Genomic DNA, 24,106 nt, shown 5'->3' with positions numbered 1-24,106 from the left:
GCGTGATTGGAAGTTCCAACGTGTTGGTGCACAAGCTGGGAGACGGCGGCTACATATCTGGCGAAGGAGGTCAGAGCGCTTCGGCGAAACAGAAAAAAAATGAAGAAAACCCCGAAACATTTGCAAAAAATATACGGACGAGAGGGGTATCAAGACACATATTTTTAATAACAAGGTTAAATTGGTGTGCATAACAATGTAAAAAATGCGCATGAGGAAAATCTTCTTTTATATAAACTTGAACACCATGTTTCGACCCACTCATGACTGCCGCGCCGTCATAAGTTTGAGCTATCAATTTTGACTTCGCGTTGTAAGGCTGTAACACTTCTTTCAGTATATATCAGAAATATCCCGCAAGCCGTGCGATCAACGATTGGTACAAAGCTGTGAAATCTCTCGGTGTTCACTATCTTTCACAAACCGAAAAATCACAGCCAGTTGGGAAACGCACGTGATGTCAGTTGTCTCGTCAGACTGAATCGAAAGGAACTGACAATTCTCAATTTCCAGAGCCAAATGTTGTAAATAAATTTTATACATTGAGTCGAGCAAATCATTTTGGATATCCTTAGATGTCCCTTTCGAAACAGTTGCGGCATCAAGATGATCTCTCAATACTGTATCTAGGGATGCGGTGTATTCCACCATATCCAAAAATACCCCTCTATTAGAAGAGCTAGCCCGTTCATCGTGCCCACGGAGGGACAGCTCGTGACAACCAATGAACTTCAAAACATCTATCAATCGACCGAGAACATGGCGGTTTTTCTCGACGTTTTGGTTGTGCCGACGAATAGAAACCGCGCGTCCTTCATCCAACTGTGCTGCAATATTAACATTTCTGAATGTTCGGTATTTTAATGCATTGTCCAGATGCTCCATAGAAGATTGATGATCCCTGGCACGCTCGGAAAGATGTTTAAGATCTCTAAAACCAAATTTACACCAACGTGAGTCATGGGCAGTAGCAAAAAGTAGGCAATAAAAACAAAAAAGTGCATTTTTGTCCTCGCTGTAACACAACCATTCGTGTTTTTTATACCAAGTTTCTGCGCAGAATGTACGCCGACGCTTTCCTCCGTCATGGGATTGTTCCAGTGAACAATTTTTTGGTTGATAAAGCCCAAGACGTTGTACCTCTAATTTTTGTTCCAGCGGCAGCTGCGAAAACGGAGTGCGAAGTAGTGCATCAACCTTATTCATTATGAGGTCTAAGGCTAAGAAATGCGAAGCCGGAAAGAAGTGAGGAGCTCAAAAGGAATGTGGAAAATCGAAAGCAAATGGACTAATGGTCTCTAACTGATTCAAATAGCGAAACAAGCGACAAAAACGAAGGTGAGGAAACTATCAACTCTTCAAGCAACAAACGAACGAGAAGGAATGCGTGAATATGTCAACACGTTGTTGTAAGAAACGTCGGCATTGTGTCGTCATAATTTCGGGGCTAGCCCCGATCGGCCTCGATGATTTAGTAAAAGAAACAGAAAACAAACGAGACAAACGCGGCGAGTGGAAGATAAAAGAGAGAATACGATATACAATGAGCAACCGGGGCAAAATCGGCGTCGCCCCGTCGACGTTCGGCGAAGGCTTTGCGAGCGAAAAATGAACCATGCCGGGAGAATATGGCTAGTGTAGAGTCTACACTGTAGACAGTCTGTGCAACCGATATTGAGGTATTTTTCGAATATTTTTTATTATACCGAAAAAACAACCGGGGCATTGCCCCGGTTGGCCCTATTGACGCGCCCCCACTGCAAAAAAGGTATTTTGCAGTTTGCAAAATTTGGCATTGCTTCAATTTCAGAAATAATAATCATGATCCAAGTATTTAAATAATCAATAGGAGATAGATCTAATAGGAAAGTACAAATGAATTATTACCCAAAACAGTTCTTTGGGCTATACCTGTGCTTAATATTTAACAGACATTTTTATCAAGCTATTGAGTTAAACATGTTGGTCTATTAGTTTACATGGCTGTTTCAAATGTTTTTTAGACATATCTTTATAAATTCCCTCTAGATGTGTTTCCATGCCAAAACGGTGACCGTACATTTGAAGCCATGTACATATCCACGGGTTCAATCTATATGTGGGTGCTAAAACCCATGGGTTCGGGTTAGTATGGGTTTAACTAACCGTGAAACAAAAAAAATTCCATAGGTGCAATAGCATACAGGTGCAATTGTCATGGGTTCAAATGTACGTGAGTTCAAATGTAATGAAACCTGCCAAAACCCCATCTGGTGACAGCAAATCAGTCTTAAAAATTGTTTCGAGACGTCTACAAAAATTTATATTTTAGTTTCGATATTTTGAAATAAATTGCCCACAACGATTGAACCTTGTCTACCATTTAAGCAAGCATGTATGTGTTTATATATAAGTATAACAGCCACTTTGACAAAGTATTATTTGAAACAAAAATGTGAATACCACACAAAACAAATTGGAATTAATAAAATGTAACGTTTCCAGGAGAAAAATTAATGCATTCAATTAATATGGTGGATTTTGCTGTAGCAAAAAAAATTTTGCTATTGATCACAAATCAATAATTTAAAAACAATCGACAAAATAATTCAAAACTTTTTGGCACATCTAAAATTATAAATATATATATATATATGTTGAAGCCATGTTTAGATAATAGCAATAATAGGTATCCAATTTATGTGAAAATAGTTATTAGTACTAGCCTGAAATCAAGCAAAATGGATTATCATGGCATACGTAAAACACCTCTTATGTTGTAATATGCAGCTGGTGACTTTGTATACAATGACAGAATGAGTCTCGGAAAAAATTATCAAGATCAGTAGAACTCCATCATAAAACACTAATTAATTGAAGTTAAAATATGTGTGTTTAATTTATGTTTTTCATACAGACGTCACAATTTCAATCACCCATCAGTCAATTTATATTCTTGCTTACTGCTTTGATCACACAGCATAAATCCTCACACTGCGACTTTATTATGATCCGAAAATACACATATCTCTTATCAAAATTTACATTTCTTGACAAATCATTACTGTATTGGGTACATATAAAAACATTTATAACTTACTCTTTTTTTATGCTGAACAATCGTAGCACAAAGCGGCTCTCTAATAGCCTACATCTACTCATGGGAGCTTTAAAGTGAATTTAAAATCTTACTGTCAATGTGCTTTCAAGTGCTGCCTAGGGTCTTCCCACTCAATTGATTGTTCCTCTATTTTGTTTTGTAATCTGCATTCTATCAGTTCTATAGTCAAGTATAACGTGTAATATTCCATGTGCACAACTAACTTGAATAATAAGTCACTCACTTAATCTTGACGCGAGACAGCGCCGTCAGAACACAGAAAAATGCAGGAAGTCGCACGATGATTTTCGAAGCAATAAAAATCTGTCAGCACCAAGTAGGGATGGGACGAGTCCGGCATTACAGAGATTCGACGAATCCGAGTAATAGGTCATGGACTCGAATCGAATCCTCCGAGTCCGTGACGTCACAATGTTAAAGTAGAAAACACGTTTTTGACCATACTACAGCATCGCGCGCTCACAAACATACATCGTAGCTCATATTTTTTCCCCAGTGGTTCCGCAGATGGCTGTTGAATCAATTTGAAAATATACTTTTCTTCTTTTTCGGCGGTCATAATACAAACGTAACTGTGGATCAATGTGCGCCTTGGTTGTGAACTGGATTTCCAGCCCACCACTTTGCGTCAATTCTGGGCGGCTATTCAGAAATTCTCACGTGTCAATATGAAAAATTAAAAGCTTTTGACTACAATGATTTCCCATAATTCCAGATATTTATTGCCCTAAATTTACTATGTCGTGTGCGCAAATGGTAGAGAGATGCCACTCGTCGTCAATACAATGCTTGCAATTTAGTAGTTCATGTAAACGTTCTAAAAAGCTCCATGTTTTCCATTGCTCCCTTTTTAGAGAAAGGATTGCACGTAAATAACTCGATTTAAAAGAGGTATTGATGAAATTCCCTCTTGGGTTGTTCCTGCACCTGTTTCATATTTATTTACGCGAATCGAAAACTCAAAAATATTGCGCTAACACATATTTTATTGTGTACTACATGTATACCAAAAAGGATAGATAGTTTGAAGGCGACTGTCGCATCATTGTTATAAGCGATCAATAGTTTTTAACTTACGTTATATTATCTGGATATCTGTCGTCCTTTTTATTAGGAGTGTTTATAATACACATTAGTGATATTGTTAAATATCTAACCTTGAATTTTAACTAGTTAAGGTATGTAGTGAAATTTATAAGGGTAAAAGTACAAATATAGGCGTAAATTAGTAAAAACAGAATTGATTATAGACTCGGTAAAAACGACGTGGACTCGAAATCGAATCCGAGTCCAAAAAATGCCTGTTACAGTCCCTTTAAACAAATTAATGTAAAATAGGCGAACAAAATTAGTTACCTCAATATTGGTACTCATACTTCAGGAACGCCAATTTTAACGTTCGTTCGTAAATTTCCATCGAAAAAAGCTTTATTTTTTTTAATATTTAGAGGTAACAGATACGAAGCTGTATTTAGTAAGTATCATTTGGTTAACCCTTTTAATGCCTAAAAAAGTAAACTTTGAAATCCTCCATTATTTTTGTACTTGACCCTGACAACTTCAAACCCATATAACGTTCTAAACTTTTATTCAATTATCATCAATAACAATTCCTTAGAAAGAATAGCTAGAGCACTTTCAATATATTAAAAAATTACAGACAGGATTTGATTAATTGTTGTAAATTTGAACGATTCTTGAACACATCTAAGAAATAAAAAATAGTTTGTTCGGTGGGAATTTAACAATGAATGCAGTTTTATCAAAATTCCGACCCAGGAAAAGCTTGACAGACAGACAAATAGAATAACTGAGAATTAAATGGCAACGATTCAACATATAGGCTTCATGTTTCAATTAGTGGAATTGATTGCGTGAAGTTAATAAGAGAACATGGTCACCGATTTATCGACTCGTCTCTTTTCAGTATAATTTTAAATCTTATTCCAATTATCAGGTGTACATACAACCGTCTAATATATCACAGTTCGAGCGGAGCCAAACAAAACGATTCTTAGTTTTCTAAGAATAATCGACTCCCTGTGCAGAGCCTTGTTTAGAGTAAGGATTTGAAAGACCTCAGGCTTTTACGCAAATTCTATCATTGTGACGTTGTTAATGCATTCATTAAATAAAAGTATCGGTAAATTAACCGTCTTATACAAGTGATAAGTAGTTACCCTATACACAAGTAATTCTAAATTTTTTTTTGTTTATCGATCATTCAATGGACAGAGTTATAATTCATTTTCACAGATGGCTCCATTATACTCATAGGAAGGAGAAACATTAAAAGTCCCTTGAAATTTATCTTCCGGGTTTTGATCGACACCTACAACAACAGTTGTCCGCGATGCAACGGAAGACGGATGGGTAGAAAGCCAAAACTCACTTGGCAGAGATATAGCTTGGTCCGTTGTTGACTGCAGCTGACCGTTCTGTTGAAATATAAAATATGTTAAGAAATATAACAAATGGCACTTTTGGAATATAGCTGAGTATGGTTAAACCTTGTCTTGTCGTGTGATCTGACAATGCAAAACAATCTTATTTGGTCTCCAGTAAGAAACTGAATGAAGCGTGACGTGATTATTTCGCTCAATCACATTCCAGTGATTACAGTTGGTGGATGTGAATTGAATGAAATAGACGCATAAATCAAATTATTTTGGATTAGTCTTCTCTGATTTAGTATCAGAGCTGTAAAGTTGAAGCGTTCCACTGGTGTTGGAGTCAAATTGATGAATTAGCTGGAAACATTACATAAAAGAAGTTTTTGACAAAAATTGAAAAACGCTGGCAAATGAAGTTTTCAAATCCAATAAAGAAGTCAAATTTGATACCAGTGTGAAGTAGTCAGTGTTCTAAATGGCTTGATTTCAACTACTATCCTATGATAAAGCTATATGGGTTCAATCTCAAGATGAAATGTAATAGCACACAGTATTGTAGAAATAATATCGCCCTCATTTTATGATGAGTTCATGAATGGCCGCATAAGCAACATGATTCAGACTCGACCTACCTCGTAAGTCATTCCTGTTCGAAAAACAATGTATGTTTCCCCATCTGGAATCAGTGATCGTAAATAATCTTGAAGCAATTTGTAGTGTGTGACGTCATAAAAATTAGCTAGGTTGTTTTTGCAAATAGATTCAGCGACGCTTAATGAGACGTTGTTCACATCATTAATGATCGCTCGAAAACATTTGGAATTATAAACAACGCCACATTCTGAAACAAAGACCACAGTTTGAAGTCAGATATTTATGAAACTATTATTGAGGACAATATTTATTTCTACGTTTTAATTAATAAGTTTATATATTTAATTCAGAATAATTGTCTTTTGTAGTTTTTTACAATAATATGATCATGAGCCCTTTAGTAGTTTTGACAATACGTCATCTTATTTGCTTCAAGAAAGGTCACGTAAACTCTCTAAGAAATAAACTGAACGTTTTCCTGGGCAAATTACTAAGCCACTGCGCTATTGAACTATAATGTATGAGAGATTAGATTTATAGATTTTTTAAAAAATGTCGGTTAAAAACTTTTTTACCCACAACGACGAGATTGTTAGCGATGGATATATGGCCAGATCGCTGATTGAATGACCTCCCTCATACAGGGCTATTGGGCTGCCATATAGACAGAAGGTTAAGAATAATGTATTGGATGTATGTCGCTATTTGAATGGCCTCCTTCATATAGGGCTATTTTATATCACATCTAATTTTAATGGGCGTGGCTTAAACATTTCAGCACCCAATATAGGGCAGAGTAAAATATCCTCAAAATGGTGTCCATAGAGCGCTGTCTCACTTTATGCCCTTTGGTGCTGTCGTTTCGCTGCGGGCCTCGAAAAATCGGGGCCTGGTATAGTTTAGTACCACAGTCCACAAGTACTTACAGTGGGAGTAGCATAACTATTTTGGCATGTGTTATTCCGAACCGCCACCTGACTACGTCATTCAAAAAGGCAAGCCGAAGTATATTGACGTTTTCTCAAGGATTTCGTATTTTTAATGGCGTATTCTGCCCATTTTCTAAACCTAACTGAAATGTGGTTTGAACCTAACAAGATCGGAGAGAACATTCAAAGCTTAAACAACTTTTTCATTGACTATATAGAAATTGGTGCACTTACCTAGACCATAACATTCAGAAGAGTTCAAAGTTGTTATGTTGTCTAACTCTACATTCCCGGATGCCTCAAGCTCGAGTTGGAACTGTATGAAATAAAAAAAAGATTGAAGTTTTAGCAGGGCTGCGAGTCTAGAGTGGAAGTCGAGAGTGCTTTCATTGAAAAGTCGGAATTGAACTTTCTAACCACGAAGGCAGCAACCTTGCTTCCGGATTTCTGAATGTGATAATTGTACACGATTTTCCAACAGATCGCGAATGCATTACGTTTACTAATCATTTTCAACAGGCATGCAATTATCGTCACAAAATTTTGGTTTCCGTTGTTTGTCAATTTCGAGTCAGTCCTTGAAGGGATTCTCATTCAAAAGAGTCAAAAGATATTTATTAAAGGTTTATACATGCGTAGAGGAAAGTTGATAAAACGTCTAATATGTTTTCCCAGTTTGTAAAGGAATTCTAGAGAAACTCCAATTATGCAAAGAAATGATTACAACCCTCTGCACGCTGATCAAACAAGACTAAGCCCTACCAATCTCAACCAAACGCCCATGTGAGATGAGATCCCCGTAGTATGTGTACCAGGTTGGCTCAGGCCAATATTTTATTTCCATATTTTGTTTTGTTTTAGTTCTATTACGAGTTCGGGAACTGTCTATGTTAGCCAAGTGATATACCCCCTTTCCATAGGTTTACTTTACACAACATTGTGTAAAATAGGCGAACAAAATTACTTGACTCCATATTGATACAGATACGCATGGAGCGCCAAAACGTTTGCATAATATGTGATGGGATTCACATCCAAAGCAACTCTGATTTAGAAAGATTCTCAATAACAAATGTGTTGCAAACCTCGGTATCTGCAGAGTTTATTTTCTTTAAAATGAATTTCTCGATCTTCCAGGTAGTCGAGGCAGAAAACGACCGGATTGCTTTCCTAAAAATTAAAAAACACATCATTGCTGTATTCACTTAGACTTACAAAATAAATCAAATTTAGTTATATTCTGCTTTCTCCAGGAACCTCATTTATATGGAATCAATTATTTAGCTCTTCCTCCGAGCGCATCAACTTTAATTGCCCCATGTCTCCCCACCAATCAGTATTTACTAATGTGGAATGCACCGCTATAGTTATTTGTAGTTTCAGCAGCTCCTCACATTACAGTGGTTGCCAGTAATTCTGTTTACAGATGATCCTCAAAGCTAATTTTTTTTTAAAACAATTTAAAAAAGGGACGTGCAACCTTTAATACAGAGGGCCATATACAAATAACTGAGTGAAGCCGCGGGCTGAAACTTTATTATGAGTTGTTCACGGGCATACATCATATATTGCAGGGGTGTCCAACACGTCGATCGCGATCGACCGGTCGATCGCCACGTCTCGAGTAGTCGATCGCGTCTGATGTTGAGTGAATTCAAAAACATACCCCCAAATAATGAACCTTAAACCAGTTTCATGCAGCGTCTGTTGAAACTTTTAAAACGCCGTCAAAGTTTGGGAATGAATTTGCCGATTATCGTTTTCAACACTTATGACTAAAAATTAGACAGGTCTAAGATCTGATTCTAATGAATCTTAAACAAATGATGAAAATTTACTCCCGGTACAATCACATAATCAAATTAACTTTAAAAAACAAATTTTCGTGGCGTTTTTAGAATTCGCCCTCAGAGCCGAGCTTATTGGCAGCGGTGGAATTTTTGTATATATACGCATGTATCTGCATATTCAGTACTCGTTCGTTTTTGTGTATGTACTTATTATCGATCAGTCGATCGCGAGCTATTTGGAAGAATTTAGTCGATCGCGATCGAAAGCAGGTTGGCCACCTCTGATATAATGGACCCAGGTATAGGTTTTGCCACGCAAAGGGATTGGAATTACTGGCACGTATCAGATTAAACTAAATTAAAAATTGGTTTCGCGTGCCGCAAATTAGTCAAAACTGGCACTATTTCGCATGTCGCACAATTTTTTTTGTGGGTCGCATTTTTCCCGCAGCATGGCGACAGGTTGCAAACGCCTAAAACACTGAATTTCAAATTTCCTTTTTGGTTCAAAAAAAAAATAATTTTTTACTGTACATTGACAAAGTATGCTCTGGAGTGAAAGCGACAAATAGTATGGTAAAAAAATTAAATGCAGTGTTAGCTACTCACACAACAGTTCCATTGTAAGCCTTGACCACAAGTTCTCCATCAGATGTCCCTTTTATGTCGACACTCATGCATAGTTCATCATTGCCAGCCCAAGCCTTGGGTAAGGATTTGATTGTACCATTACCAGCAAGAACATAACCTAGGATGAATTTGAATACAAAAATTAGAGTGTATCTGGTGAGAGATACGGAGACACAGCATCTTTAAATTCTTGTGAGAGAGTCTAAAATCTGACCGCGCAATACAACGGTGCAGTTTGGCGCATCATGCTAAGCGGTATACTTGTGCCTGCTATCGAGAGGCTGTGGTTCGCTATATGATTAAGTCGTCTTGTCGGCTTACTTTCTCTTTGCAAAAAAAAAAAAAATAGTCAAGGATTCGCTATTTCAGATTTGATTCAAGTATTCTAGAATATTGATTTATTCTGATTATTCTATCCCTAGTCAGAAGTTACAAGCACTTACTCAGAACTAAGAAAGACTCATGTTAAAAACTTACCAGCTCTCACTTAAAAGTAAATATCTCGGAGCATAGTTATAAAATCTGACTCAGAAGTAAAGGAGACCCAACTAAGAGCAAAGTTATGAGAACTCACCCACAGGTAAAGATGACTCATTTGTAAGCAAAGTTACGAGCACTCACTCAAAAGTAAAGGATATTCATTCTGAGCAAAGTTACGAAAACTGACTCGGAAGTAAAGGTGACTCATTTGTAAGCAAAGTCACAAGCAATTACTCGGAAGTAAATCAGACTCATCTGTAAGAGTTTCATATAGAAACAATACCTGTAACTTCATTATCTCTGTATTCTCTCTGAAATGTCCCATTAACTCTCGTATAGTCGCATGTAGGGTTGGTTGAAGACTCAAAATCACATGTAAGATCGACTGAAAAACGCAAAAGAACTTTTTTAGAGTCCGAGCCTCGTATTCTGGCGTAAACCGAATATTATTTTATTCTGAACAGGGCTGTGAAGTCGGATGAAATTCACAATCGACATCGGGTTGAAACAATTTTTATCTCCGACTCAGCTTTGAAGTCCAGATATAATCAAATGTCGGAATGTCAGATTTTCAATGGTGACAATGCATGGACTGGATTTAAGAGCAAACTTCTTTAAAATAAGAGTCTGATTAGAAGTTGGCTCAATTCTTAAGATAGGATTTTCAATAGGCGCTTCTGAAGTATGCATACCAAGATGGCCGACACCGGAACGTAGTATGTGTACCAGGTTAGAGTTAGTTAGTAGGGTTAAATTATGCGCCATAATTTAATGTACAAATACCACGGGAGTCACTTGGCTAGTCTCCTCGTAACTCGTAATAGAACTAAAATAAGGAAAATTGGATATAAAGTATGGCCTAACCCCAACCTGGTACACATACTACGTCCCGGTGTCCGTCATATTGGTATTTTAGGGCAAAGGCCAAAAATTCTGCCCACATAGACTGGCGGGCCATAAGATTGTGACGTAAAAAGTTACATTTTATGAACAATGTCTAGAGCGTTACAGAAGCAAAAGTGGAGCACAAAAGCCTCTTGTCAAAACTAAATTAAATAGCAATCTCAACAAATTCCTTGACCTATTTCATAAAAATTTGGTTTTATTTTGGTTGTGGCAGCATCAGATGGGATAGATTAAATTACCCAAAAGGCCGGATTTGGTTTGCAAGCCGGGTGATCGTATGCACGTTTTGGACGAACGTCGGTCTATTCTAAATTGCCGTATTACATTACTATGATTTTTAGATGGCGTAGTGAGATTATCAATAGTCATATATGGGTTAGGAATGACTGGCTAACTAATACCATACGGACATGGGCTGGTAAGCAAACGGGAGGCAAAGGTTTGCCATATGAATAAGCCATCATTTGCTTTCCCGGAATTAATGTGTAAACCCTATCCTTCATTTGGCAAAAAATATCACCAACCGGAAGTGAACAATAAACAACATGAGAAACGATGTTTTTTGAGTCTTGTATAGTTCCATATCACATGTACTTCGTGGCCTAACCAGTTTTGCATATGGTATTTCTAACCCCCACGCAAAAATATACGGATGTTTCTTAGGAATACTTTTTGAATAATGTAGTCATATGAGGGTCAGGAATAACACATACGAAAATGGTTATGTTACGCTTACTGGAATTACTTGTGGTACTATACTATACATATATAACTATACCAAACCCAGATTTCTCGAGTCCGCGGCAAAACGGCAACGACAAAAACCATGAAGCTGGGCAACCCCCAGACTATGGACGCCATCTTGGGGCAATTTTGCTCTGTCATATATTAAGGCGTCTTGCGGAGAGTAACAAAGTAATTTTTCAAATACATTGCGTGATATTTAAATCCCACTCCTAACAAGACACTAGACAAGACAATACCTATTACATAAGGTTATATTTTCCTTGAAAGTATCGCAACTTTACCTGTTATTGACCTCAGGTGCTGAGGAATTTCAAATTAAGATATTTGACGCGTACCAAAAAAGCGGAGAGAAAATGGTAAAAATTTTTTTTTTGAGTAAAAAACGAGAAAGAAAAGACCACACTAACCTGTACTCTGTTCGAATTTTGTAGTTTGTGGGCGAAAAGTAGAGAGAAAGGCTTCCTTAGATGACCACGGGGATGTAGCAGGTAAGGTTGAGATACGGGCCGAAGAAGTTTTCTTGTCTTTGTATCCTGTGTTAAAAAACTTTATATCAAGATTTATAATTTTGAGAGACTGAATAATGGCAATGTGGATACATTTCAATTTTTTCCAAATTAACGTATTCGCAAAACCGCCATATCATTAACTTTGACTGAACAGGACTATTGTAATATATATTCTAGTGCATGCGATACTAAAAGACATAGATTTTTCTTACCCTGGGGAGTGGTCGTTTCCTTGACACCTACAGCAGAGGGCGTAGTCGTTTCCTTGACACCTAAAACAGAGGGCGTGGTCGTATTTTCGACACCTACAACAGAAGGCGTCAGTGAGTTTGTCTCTGATTCTTCCATCGTCTTTTTCAATTGATGGAGCTTACTTTCCATTCCGTCTAGTTTTGTCGTTAAAGCTGCAAAACATAAACAAAAATAGAATTTAAATTGAGTCTCCAGTTTTACAGTCCATATTCAGTAAATTTTTTGTAAGAAGATATGTACTCCTCTCTCTCTCTGGTTAAAAATAGGAATATGATATGGATAATGTTAAACTATACGTTATGATGTGATTGTTGAAAATAGCGCCATAAAAATATGAAATCTTTCATATTTTATAAAAATATTTTATGTTTTTCTAATAAAACGATTGTTTGAGGGCATGTTTGTTACCAGATCGTTTGACAAATATAAGAAAATTGCAAACGTATTTGAAAGAAAATTATATTGTGGACACAAACCGTCCAAAGCCTTCTCTTCTTCTTTTGTGCACTGTCCCGTCTGAAATAGAACAAGAGAGAAACGTTCAAACGTATGGGCATGAAAGCTGCACATCGCTAAACTATTGCCTTAACTGAGTAGGTTTTCCCTTTGAAAAAGTGTTCCCGTGGATTAAAGTGTAAAGGTAAAATCTGTGATGAGGTATCGATTAAAGTAAGTTTCAAACCTTCAGAACTTATAGATGGAAGAAAATGCTAAAAAGTTCAATTTAATCATTTTTATTTCCAGATTTAAAAAAAAAACAGTTTTATTTTTATAAATGATACCAACATTGGGGAACTATTACTAAGGGTCGCACCGTAACGTTTCTCCAAGTAGGTTTCCCGTCGCAAACCATAGGCATCCAGCATTTCTCACCTGTTGAAAGAAAATTAGAAATCGAGGAATAGAAATAGGTTTAAAACAGATAAACCAAAATTAAGGTACTTTTTTTATAACGAGACTAATTCAGTACCTATTTAACTATGGCGCACATTCTCTCATTCCATATTTAATTTTATGGTGCTGCGCAGGTATTGCGAACGCACTATTTTCCTCGATGATGATTGGTCGAATCGAATTTGTAATATTACGCCCGCCATTGGGGAACCTGATAATGTTTAGCGTTACTGCAAGCATAGGCTAATAAGATCTGATTAATACCCGCGATTCAGTTTCGAGAATCTGATAATCGTATCAATTTTTTCTGTCGAGCAATAAACTCAGGAATAAACAATAAACTCAAAGTACTCAAAGTGTTAACGAACTGATACGTTATTAGCTGCAATATTTCAGACGGGAAGTAATCTTGTTGATTCGGCATTGCTTATTCATTTTACAACACCCTTGGTGAGCTGGTGGGTATGGAATTGAACCCGACATTCTACCCCGCGATGCCAGAATATCCGAATCCAACGCTTCACCAATGGGCCACCCTGCCGATAATCTACCATCGAATTTTCTCGTCTGAACATTACGATTACAGTGTATATTACGATACCAAAAATTTAGGTTCAAAAACTAAAACATTTCGTATGAGGTTACGCTCTCATCAAAGATTTTAAAGCCAAAGCGTTGTATCGCATATAGATATATATATTATGATGATGGAACGGCCATTTAGCACAATCTACGGTACGTGAGCGGCGACACATTGAATACGAACAATCATCATTTATTTTTATATCTATGGCGGCCTCCGCTTTGGGAGTTTAACGAAGTTTGAGTTAGTATTTCTTTCTCCGTTCTTAATTCAAATTTTAACGTGAAATCGAGGTTTGCCATATTTTCACACCGCCATACTGGCCTTTTCCATGCCGGAATAAATAAATATTCCGCCTGATGCAAATAAATAATCGGAGGAGCGAAAAACGAGTATTTCTTTTCGCGCAAAAAACAAAACCAATGCAAGCAAGTAAAGCATGCACGGTTATACTGACCTTTAACCAATGGAAATGCCTCGATAAACATAAGAAGAATGTATTGAATAGGAATCCTCATTTTGAATCCAAAATTTTCTCAAAATTGCTCCGATGAAAGTCGATTCCCGAACAGATTGGGTTAGAATGAAGCTTCAATCTATTCGCGTCGGAATATATCCTTTGTAAGCTCACTCACTACTCTAAAGCGGAAAGAGAAGTTGTTTTCTCTCTCTCTCTTGTAAACTACGTGTTGCGTCACAAAAAAGTGAGTTTGGTAAATGCCTCTCTTTCTATCTTTATGAAACGATGACGGCGATGTCACTAACACGCCCGTAAGAGTAATACCGGGTTGAATTTGTTGGCAATAGCCAGGGTTATGTTAGTTTGAAACGGCAGAGGTTTCAAACGTTCATTTCCTGAAATTCAATGGGTCATAAAAGTTAAAAACAAGTTAAACAGGTTAAAATATTTTTAATATCGAATTCTAATATTTGAATCAAAAATATCAACTGCACTGAATATATTAGTCAAGGACCTGATTTTGATATCAACTTAAGCACTTTCCAGATTTCTCTGAAAACTGAGACAACACACATGATAATGCAACATAAGACCGCTGTTCAAATACATGTAAAACCTATCAGCCTGGGCTCTGATGACATTTTTTATTGAAGTACTTTCTACAGTTTTCTCAAAACCTAAATAATACACATACATGCTCATGAAAATATCGTGATTTAGGGACAAAAACACGCTGAACTTTCCTTTTTCAAAGTCGGTGATCACTTGACCAAGTGATTAACGAGAATATCGGTTGGAAACCGAAGACTTATCGATCGATAGTTAGGAGATCCCCCAAAACAGAAACTGCAGTTTCGATTCATCCGCTCTTGTAACTTGCGCACTGCGCATCGCACACACACACTCGGCGGGTCTCAAAATTCTCTCGCTTTACAAAAATCTAGATCACTATATCAATAATTGATTGATAACTCGCTAATTATACGACATAATTCGCCCAAAATCAATAGGTTTCTGGTCCGAGATAAGATGAATGCACATGCAAAATTTGGAGCAGATTCAACCTCGCATTCGCGAGATATCGCGTTCATCTAACAGACAGACAGACAGACAGACAGACAGACAGACAGACATACATACAGACATACATACAGACAAATACCTATCAATATACTTACCGATCTTAAGATCGATAAGTAATAACGAAGTCGGGACTTCAAGTCGTAATGACGAACTTTCTTTCTGGGCGAAGCCTTGTACAGGTAGTCACGGAGTATATGTCATCTCATCCAAAATTCTGAAAGATTGCTGTTAATATTGTGAATAAACTTTTAATTATAGAAACGTTTTATATGTGGGGAATCAATTGATTCAATACCTATCAAGTTGTCGGTCATTGCGGTTTTATGCCTCAGAGCTGAATAATAGTTAGGCTTGCGTCTTATGACTCAATAAAATATAGCCGGCTGTAATAGTCAGCGTTTGCCTTAACAAATCGGCGATCGAACTCTGGCGATTTATTTATTTAGTCCGTGAGTGAGTTTTTGTAAATTGAATGAATCTCTTATAAATGAGTCACTTGAAGATTTCAGGTATTGAAATGGTTGATTTAATATATCGAATATAATTAATTTCGAATTGATTTGGATATTTGATTCGTTTCGGACGTCAGAATTAGTTGCCAGATGGGAAGAAACTAGGCAGGAATGGTATACTTAAAACAAGCATATTCCAGTTATTGCGGAAATTCTCAAACCTCGAGTCCAAGTCGAGTCAATCACTTTGTTGAGGGTCACCGGTAGTTAATTGCGTCCGAGGTATTTCATTCCGATAACTCGAGTCAATCCAGGTCATTGATAAATCGTCATCAAAGACTCCACAGTGCTGCTACTTTCACGTTGCAATATTTGACAAAAACCTTAAAATATATTTCGATGGGAGGGTTATTCATCGCTTTTAGATGGGAGTGCAGGGAAATAACTGTCGCTAGTGATACTTGCACAAATGCCGTTATTTTCAGGCCACGTTTCAAACAAATTTTAAATTTTATTACAATAAAACATGTTAAACTGGTATAAAGTTAACAATACAATTCAATCAATGCTTTGGATGTCAATACAGTGGTTCTCAAGCCATTCGGGGGAGCGATACTATTTGGAGCGTAATATTTGGTTTAATTCGTTGGAAAAGGTAATAATGTGCAAAATCTGATGCCAGGGTTATAATAGTTTGAAACGACAAATGTTTCAAACGTTCATTTCCTGAAATCCAGCAGAAACATCCATTACTCACAGTTGAATCAGTAACTTTTGTTGTGTTATGCAACATGACCCCTGCTCGTGTCCAATCGCTAAGACTGTTTTCTGCATAGCAATTTTGTTTGACGTTTGTGTAACATTATATGAAGCAAGTTGAACACTTAATAATTATTTAAAGACCTGGCTATGATATTAATCAAAACACTTTCCAGATTTTACACTTTCTTAGATAATACACATACATACTAATGAAAATATTTTGCTTCAGGGACAAACAGCACGCATATTTTAGCTCTGTTTGAAATTCCAATCGAAATTCTCAGTGTATATATCTCTGAAAACACATGCACAAATAAAAATAAGTACTTCCGAAGTATGTGAACCAAAATGGCGGACTTCGGAACGTGGTATGTGTATCAAGTTTGTGTTAGGCCATAATTTTATTCCAATTTTTTTCATTTTAGTTTTATCACGAGCTCGGGGACTAGTCGAGTGACTCCCGTAGTTATTGTACACGAGATTAGCGACTAACCCTAACCAGGTACACATACTACGCTCCGGTGTCCGCCATCTTGGTAAACCTATTTCGGGATTATCTAAAAATGCGTAGAATTACCATGATTCAGAGATAAAACACGCTGAATTTCCTTTTTTTTTTGAAGTCGGTAATCACTTGACTAAGTCAGGACTTTCAGTCGAAATAGCAACGATTTCAAACCCCAGAGCTAAATATTAGTTCAGCTGGCGTCTTGCGACTCAATAGAATATTGCGCGTCGTATTGTTCAGATTTTGTTCTAACAGATAACAGAGCTTAGGAAATTTTTCATTTTGTCCGTGAGTGTGTTTTTGTGTATTGATTGAAATCTTTTTTGGTGACGCAATGCGAAATTTCTGGTGTCAAAGTGATGGGTTTAAAATATCAAATATTATGAATTTTGAGTTGATTTGGATAAACGATTTGTCTTGGACGTCAGAATAAGTTGCCCGATGGGGAGAAGCCAAGCAAGAATGATACTCAGAAGAAGCACTTTCCAGTTGTGGCGGAAATCCTCAAGTCCAAGTCAGGTCAATCCTTGTGCCGAGTCTTATCGGAGGTTATTTGCGTCCGAGTTATTTCATTAAGGTATCTCGAGTCAATCCAGGTCATTGATAAATCGTCATTCTAGCATTCACAGCGCTGCTAATTTATGTTGCAATATTTGACAAAAGCTTTACTGTTAAAATATATTTCAGCGGAAGGGTTATTCACCGCTTTCAGAGGGTGTCTGCAGGAATATCACTGTCTGTAGTGATACATGCACAAATGCTGTTGGTTTTATTAGCCCACGTTTTAAACGAATTTCATACTCTAATATAATAAAACATGTTCAATTAGTATAAAGTTACAATACATTTCAGTCAATGTCTTGGATGTCAATGCCAGTGGATTGCAAGCCTTTCGAGCGGTGATATTTAGAGAGTAATATTTGGTTTATTTCGTTGGCAATGGTTAGTATGTGCATAATCTGATGCAAGGGTTATGCTAGTGTGAAAAGACAAAGGTTTCAAACGTTCATTTCCTGAAATCAAACAGATCAAAAAAGTTGAAAACAAGTGGAACAGGTTGAAATACTATTTATATCGATTACTCACAGTTGAACCAGAAATAACAGTGATAATTGTTGTGCTACGCAACGTGGCCCATGCTCTTGTCCAGCCGCTAAGACTGTTTTCTGCATAGCTATTTCGTTCACCGTTAATATAACTTTATGCAAAGCAAATTTAACACTGAATATATCAGTCTCATTATCATTTTGCTGAAGGCTGAGACAACACAAATTAAAATGCACTTCAGGGACCAACCCACGCTAAAATTCCCGTTTTTAAAGTCGGTGATCATTTGATCAAGAGATTTTAACTCCGAAGTTGGGACTTCAAGTCGGAATGGCAGACTTTCATTTGTACAAGGCTTTGTAGAGGTATAATTCACAACATCTAAAAATCTAGAAGATTGCTGTTTACTGTGATTAAACTTTTAATGAAGAAAACGTTTTATAAGTAAGAAATCGGCAATAAGATTTTAGCGTCAAAATTGATTTAATACCTATTAATCTCTCGGTCATTGCGATTTTATGTTTCAGAGCTAAACAATAGTTAGGCTGGCTTCTTTCAATAAAATATAGCTTTTGGCCTAAAAAATAGCAGAGCTCTGGCGATTCATTTATTTCGTCTGTGAATGAGTTTTTGTAAATTGAATGAAATCCTTTTAGGTGACATACTGCGAGGTTTCATGTGTTAAAGTGACGAATTTGAGATATCGAATATAAATCATTTCGGGTTGACTCGCATTTTATTCAGGTAACTTAAGTCCCTAAAAAGTGGTCACTCGAACCCTCAATGTGCTGGTAATTTCAGGTTACAATATTTGACATAAGCTGTTAAAGCTGCTGTTAAAATAACTTGCAATGGGTCGGGGTATTCACCATTTATATATGGGGGTGATACACGCACAATTGATGTTAGCCTGAGCACGAATTTTATTTTCCTCTATAATAAAACGTGGTCAACTGGTAAAAAGCAAATAATACAATTCAGTCAATATCTTGGATGTCAATGCCAGTGGTTTCAAGCTATTCGGTGAAGCAGAACGCCAACTATGCACTAAGATATTCATATAGTGCGTTTAATTTATCCCGAGCTTCTGGCAAATCAGCGTCATTCAAATCATTTTGAGTCTCGGTTGGTTTAGCTTTAGATTGATCGGGACATGGCGCCAAGTCTTTCACAGAAACTGTAGTTTGTCTTCCATCTGAGTGGCGTACCAGTGCATATTTGGAATTGGCATCCAATAGATCCACCACGTCCTCGTACGGTTTCACTACATCGTTGAAAATAGCAAAATCGTTTCTATATGCTATAGAATATAGCCTAACGCTTCCAATAGGCCATCGCGCAAACATCTTGGCAAAAAATAGAACTTGTCCAAATTTGCTTAACTTTAAATCAGACACGATGATTGCAACACTTTGACTCGTGCATTCGCTAAAAATAAATATGATTTAAGTCTCCAACTTCAGCAATTTATCGAATAACCAGTATTGGATTTTGTCAATAATTTAACTGACATACGACATGATGTTGCATTTATGGAATGTTGAATTTTTCCGGTAGTAAAAACTCTATTTAAATTTAAATTTAAAAAAAATTTAAGATCAAAATTATCGCGAACCGGTTCTTTGAAAGTCCGCGATCCCGTTCCTGACCATTAAGATCCATTCATTTTCAGAAATGAGACCATATTGTTAGCGAATTCGATACAAGAGTGAACCCGTTTCTGAAATTTTGATGGCATAGTGACACCTAAGATATTTTAAGAATATTTCACAGGTTACACAATCAATCCCTGTCTCGAACGCGCAGATTCATTGCAAACAACATTCACAAACCCGTTAGAAAGTTGATCTTTATCATATTGGGATATCACCAACTATAGAGTTTCCTGGATGTTGTTCCATATGATTCCGCGCGTGCCAAGTCTGGGCTTCCTGCCAGCTTCAAAGTCTCTTAACGAGATTGCTTGATTGCGTAAAATAACTTGCAGTTGAGTTGTGCGCTGTCCGTGATTTTCAAGTCGAATGTCTAATATCGAATACGCCCAAAAACTGAACGCGACCTGGTGTCGCTATAATATCATTACCGGTTTTACAACAATTCATAACTTGCGAGTTGCGACACTACACCGTACTTTTTCATTATTCTCTAATCTATATTTAAGCACTAACTTAGTATTTTATCTCCTTCTAGGAAAAACTATCTGAACGCCTTCCAAGTCATGATGTGGAAATTTTTTTTGTCTCTCTTGCTGTCGGTTGCTGTAATGTTATTGGATCAAGCACACGTACGGGGTTGGTCAAAATTTATATATTCACGGATTTCTACATATGATCCAACATATGTTTTTAAGTTCTATAATTATCATCACCTTAAATCTTAAAAACATGAGGATTACTTTTGTGCAAAAGTCGGATGTTTTGTCTTGTGCTTTGCAGGCATCATTCATTCTCATACTCGGATTCGGCCGTTAAATCTTCTATAATAGTCAGACAAATTCGCATATTTTTGGAAAATGGAAGTTACTTCCAATAATTCAATATTTATCATAATACCAAGCACATATGACTGAAAGTGTCAATCACCAATTTTCCTGCATGACCGACAATTGTCTTACTAGATTGTTGTAATTAACTCAGTTACATTGTATTTTTAATTTTGTTTTTTTTGTGAAGCATGTGAAGAAGACAACGAGTGTGGACCTAGGCAATATTGTGACTACTATTGGTCTGATTGCAAAGATAAAGGTAAATTTTCACTATTTTGCAGCAATATCTATTTTCTACAGGAACCATTGGTCCCAATCAATATGATCTCAGCGGTTGTTTGATCCCGGTGATTTTAGTTCGGGTTAGGAACTGAATTCTATGAGATTAAACGCATGCCAGAGTGACACCAATTTTATGATATTGAGTATTCAGTCTCACGTTGAACAACCAAAGTTGGACCCCATCATTTTATCAGGGATGGACTGATTTCCATATTTGGCATGCTTTAATCAGATTTAACTTAATGTATTGATAATCAATTAACCCGGATGAACTATATTTGGCTTACCAAATTGTTGTAAATGACTCAGTTGAAGTATATTTCCGATTTGTCTTTTGTGTAGGTTGTAATGAATACAATGGTCGAGCTCCTGCGCAATATTGCGACTAATCTTTATGGGTTTCGCTCTCATAATCCTTGCTTTTTACGAATATTTGCGTATGGCATCCAAATATAACAGAAAATATAGTTCGGCATTTTTTTGCATGGCCGTTATTTGGTTTACTAGATTGTTATGAATGATTTACTTACATGGTATTTCTAATTTGTTTTTGTGCAGATTGTGAACATGACGACCAATGTGGACCTAAGCAATTTTGTCACGGCATTTGGTATAAAGGCGATTATAAAGGTAAATTTCCACTATTTTGCAGCAATATCTCTTTTCTACAGAAACCATTGGTCCCAGCCAATAGGATCTCAACTGTTGTGTGATCTCAGTAATTTTAGTTCGGTTTAGGAACTGAATTCTATGATTATAAACGCATACCAAAGTGACACCAATTTCATGGTATTGAGATCAGTATCACTTTAAGCAACCAAAGTTGGACCCATTACTTTTTTCAGGATTTCCCATATTTGGCATTATTTAATCAGATAAAACTATATGTATCCTTCATCAATTTTCCTGCATGACCGATATTTGTCTTACCAGATTGTTTTGAGTGATTCAGTTACATTTTATTTCTAATTTTTTTCATGTGCAGAATGCGAAGGAGACTACGATTGTGATAATGGGCAATATTGTGACTTTTTGTACCAATGCCATTGGAAAGGTAAATTTCGAATATTTTGCAAAAATATCTCATTTTTACAGGAACCATTGATTCTATAAGTCAATATGATCCCAGCGGTCGGAAGATTTCGGTAATTTAAGTTTGGATTAGGAACTGGATTCTATGAGATCAAACGTATACCAAAGTGACACCAATTGTATGGTATTGATATCAGTATCACGGTGAGCAACCAAAATTGGATCCATTACTCTTTTCATGGATGAATCGATTCCCATATTTGGCATGATTAAATAATATTTATTGATTATCAATTTTCCTGGATAATTTTTGTGAACGATTCAGTTGAAGTATATTTCCAATTTTTATTTCGTGTAATTCTGAGCGATTTTGAGATCGAACCTATGGAGTTTGCCTCAATAGGGATCAATTAGAGATATTATGCAACCACACTTTCGGCCATCGGCCACAATATCTTCGGCTCTATACTAGTCCGAACTGCATTTAGCATCAATCTCAGGTGCATAGTAACACGGCGATCACTAATAAGAAACGAGGTTGGTTCAGAAACTCAACTCTGGACATGCTTATTGTTATCTCCAAAATATTGTTATGCGTGTTAGAAGACATTTTTAAACACTATTATTCTCTTTTAACGGTATATCGTATTTTTTGAAAATAAATATTTTGATTTGTTTTGAAATATGTTTTCACTTTCCTAATTTGCCTTATGCATTTGCACAGATTGGTGAAATTTATAAGAGCCCAATAGATATTTATGGAGCACTTGATAGATTTGCAATTTGGACTCGGAGTTTTCCTTGTTTATAGTTTCCCGATGTTTGCCCCGTTTTTGTCCTTTCGAGTGTTATTTGTCAGTTTTCAGTTGCGTTTCCAAACATTAGTTACAAATTGAATTTTCTTCTTCATGTTTTTTGAGAAGCTTTAGTATAGTTGCAATACTTGAAATATATATCCAGCCAATGCTGGGATATATAGACTAGGCCAGCTATCGGTACGTGTAAGCAGCATGTTGTTGAATTTAATTAAAAAAGTAATGGTTTTAAACAGATAAATCAGTTTCCGAACTAACTTACTTTCCTAGGCCATCTCAAAACGAGCGCCAAACGTTTAATAATCAAGTATGGGAGAATGGTTCTGGGGTCAAGTGACGGAGTATCATCTATCCTTTCAAGTTAATTTGGTGCTACTGAAGTATTTAAATCAAGATGTAGGACACCGGAACGTAGTATGTGTACCAGGTTAGGGATAGGCCATAATTTCCAACATAAATTATAGCCTTACCGTAACATGGTATACATACTACGTTCCGGCGTCCGCCATCTTGGTTCACGTACTCCGGGAGTACCCAAATATCTTTAAAGTTGTTGCTCTTTTTTGTTGCTGTTTCCCACGCAAACGTCCTAACAAATTTGTCAAACCCTGCTCCGCTGTAAACAAATGTGGATTGGTTTTTGAGTAACTTGTATTGATCGCCTTAATTTTAAATTTTTTTCGTGATTTCAGAAAACGAAAGAGGAAGCATAAAACGTATTCATATATACATAATTATAGGGAAAATATATTAATATCTTTATTAAATCTCAAACAACTAACTTTATTTCTGAAATCTCAAAATCGATATAATAATATACGAAATAGTCGCTAACCGTTAGTTATATACGATACAAAATAGGCTTTTCTGGAATATAGTAGCTCATGAGCTTACCCGTTTCATGTAACCCTCACTTTCGTGAAAATCCAAAAATTATTCAACTAAGTTTACACGCCAGCAAGAAATATGCGCTTTATAAGTGTGTGTGCCAATATGGAGGTAAATAATTTTGTTCGCCTATGTTACATCAATTTGTGTAAAGGGACTGAAACCTATGGGCAAAGGGGGCTAACACAGACAGTCCCCAAACTCGTAATAAAACGAAAATAAGAAAAATCGGAACAAATTTATGGCCTAACCCTTACCTGGTACACACACTACGAAAGAAACATGAAATATATACAATGATATGAAAATTATAAAATTCAAAATTATTTGGAGTTTTTTTTTCATCAAAAATTGTCCTAGGTGTGATAGCATTGTGAGTAAAAAGCACTTTAATTATTTAAGCATTTCATAATATACAATTGATAATAATAATCAAAATGAAATAAATCCTAGATAAAGTTTATTCATATTTAATAAATCTCAAA

At 36.4% G+C, this 24,106-nt stretch overlaps 1 protein-coding gene and 1 long non-coding RNA gene across 2 annotated transcripts; one reads left to right on the top strand and one right to left on the bottom strand.

Moving 5' to 3' along the window:
• Nucleotides 1-5,337: 5,337 nt before the first annotated feature.
• Nucleotides 5,338-14,381, bottom strand: LOC120346966 (uncharacterized). The gene is made up of 12 exons (XM_078117996.1): nucleotides 14,265-14,381; nucleotides 13,145-13,203; nucleotides 12,807-12,846; nucleotides 12,291-12,482; nucleotides 11,977-12,102; nucleotides 11,851-11,869; nucleotides 10,200-10,345; nucleotides 9,416-9,554; nucleotides 8,102-8,186; nucleotides 7,251-7,332; nucleotides 6,126-6,334; nucleotides 5,338-5,538 (listed from the first exon to the last, which is right to left on the bottom strand). The coding sequence occupies exons 1-12, from the start codon at nucleotides 14,323-14,325 to the stop codon at nucleotides 5,338-5,340; spliced, it is 1,359 nt and encodes a 452-aa protein (XP_077974122.1). The 5' UTR covers nucleotides 14,326-14,381.
• Nucleotides 14,382-20,348: 5,967 nt separating this feature from the next.
• On the top strand, nucleotides 20,349-21,475 carry LOC144429660 (uncharacterized). Its single transcript, XR_013478959.1, has 3 exons — nucleotides 20,349-20,410; nucleotides 20,792-20,863; nucleotides 21,445-21,475. It is a non-coding gene; the product is annotated as an uncharacterized LOC144429660 (long non-coding RNA).
• The last annotated feature ends 2,631 nt before the right edge of the window (nucleotides 21,476-24,106 follow it).

Source organism: Styela clava, chromosome 11 (assembly GCF_964204865.1).
Source record: "Styela clava chromosome 11, kaStyClav1.hap1.2, whole genome shotgun sequence".
Taxonomy (NCBI): domain Eukaryota; kingdom Metazoa; phylum Chordata; class Ascidiacea; order Stolidobranchia; family Styelidae; genus Styela; species Styela clava.
This window is presented reverse-complemented; position numbering and strand designations above follow the sequence as displayed.

What these genes read in the sequence shown, in the direction of transcription:
- LOC120346966 (XM_078117996.1), bottom strand. Translation starts at nt 14,325, where the DNA reads ATGAGGATTCCTATTCAATACATTCTTCTTATGTTTATCGAGGCATTT. An exon ending in GGAAACGACCACTCCCCAGG is followed by an intron (nt 12,103 to 12,290) that starts GTAAGAAAAATC and finishes TTTTTAACACAG; the next exon opens with GATACAAAGACAAGAAAACT. An exon ending in TTCTGAATGTTATGGTCTAG is followed by an intron (nt 6,335 to 7,250) that starts GTAAGTGCACCA and finishes TCTTTGTTTCAG; the next exon opens with AATGTGGCGTTGTTTATAAT.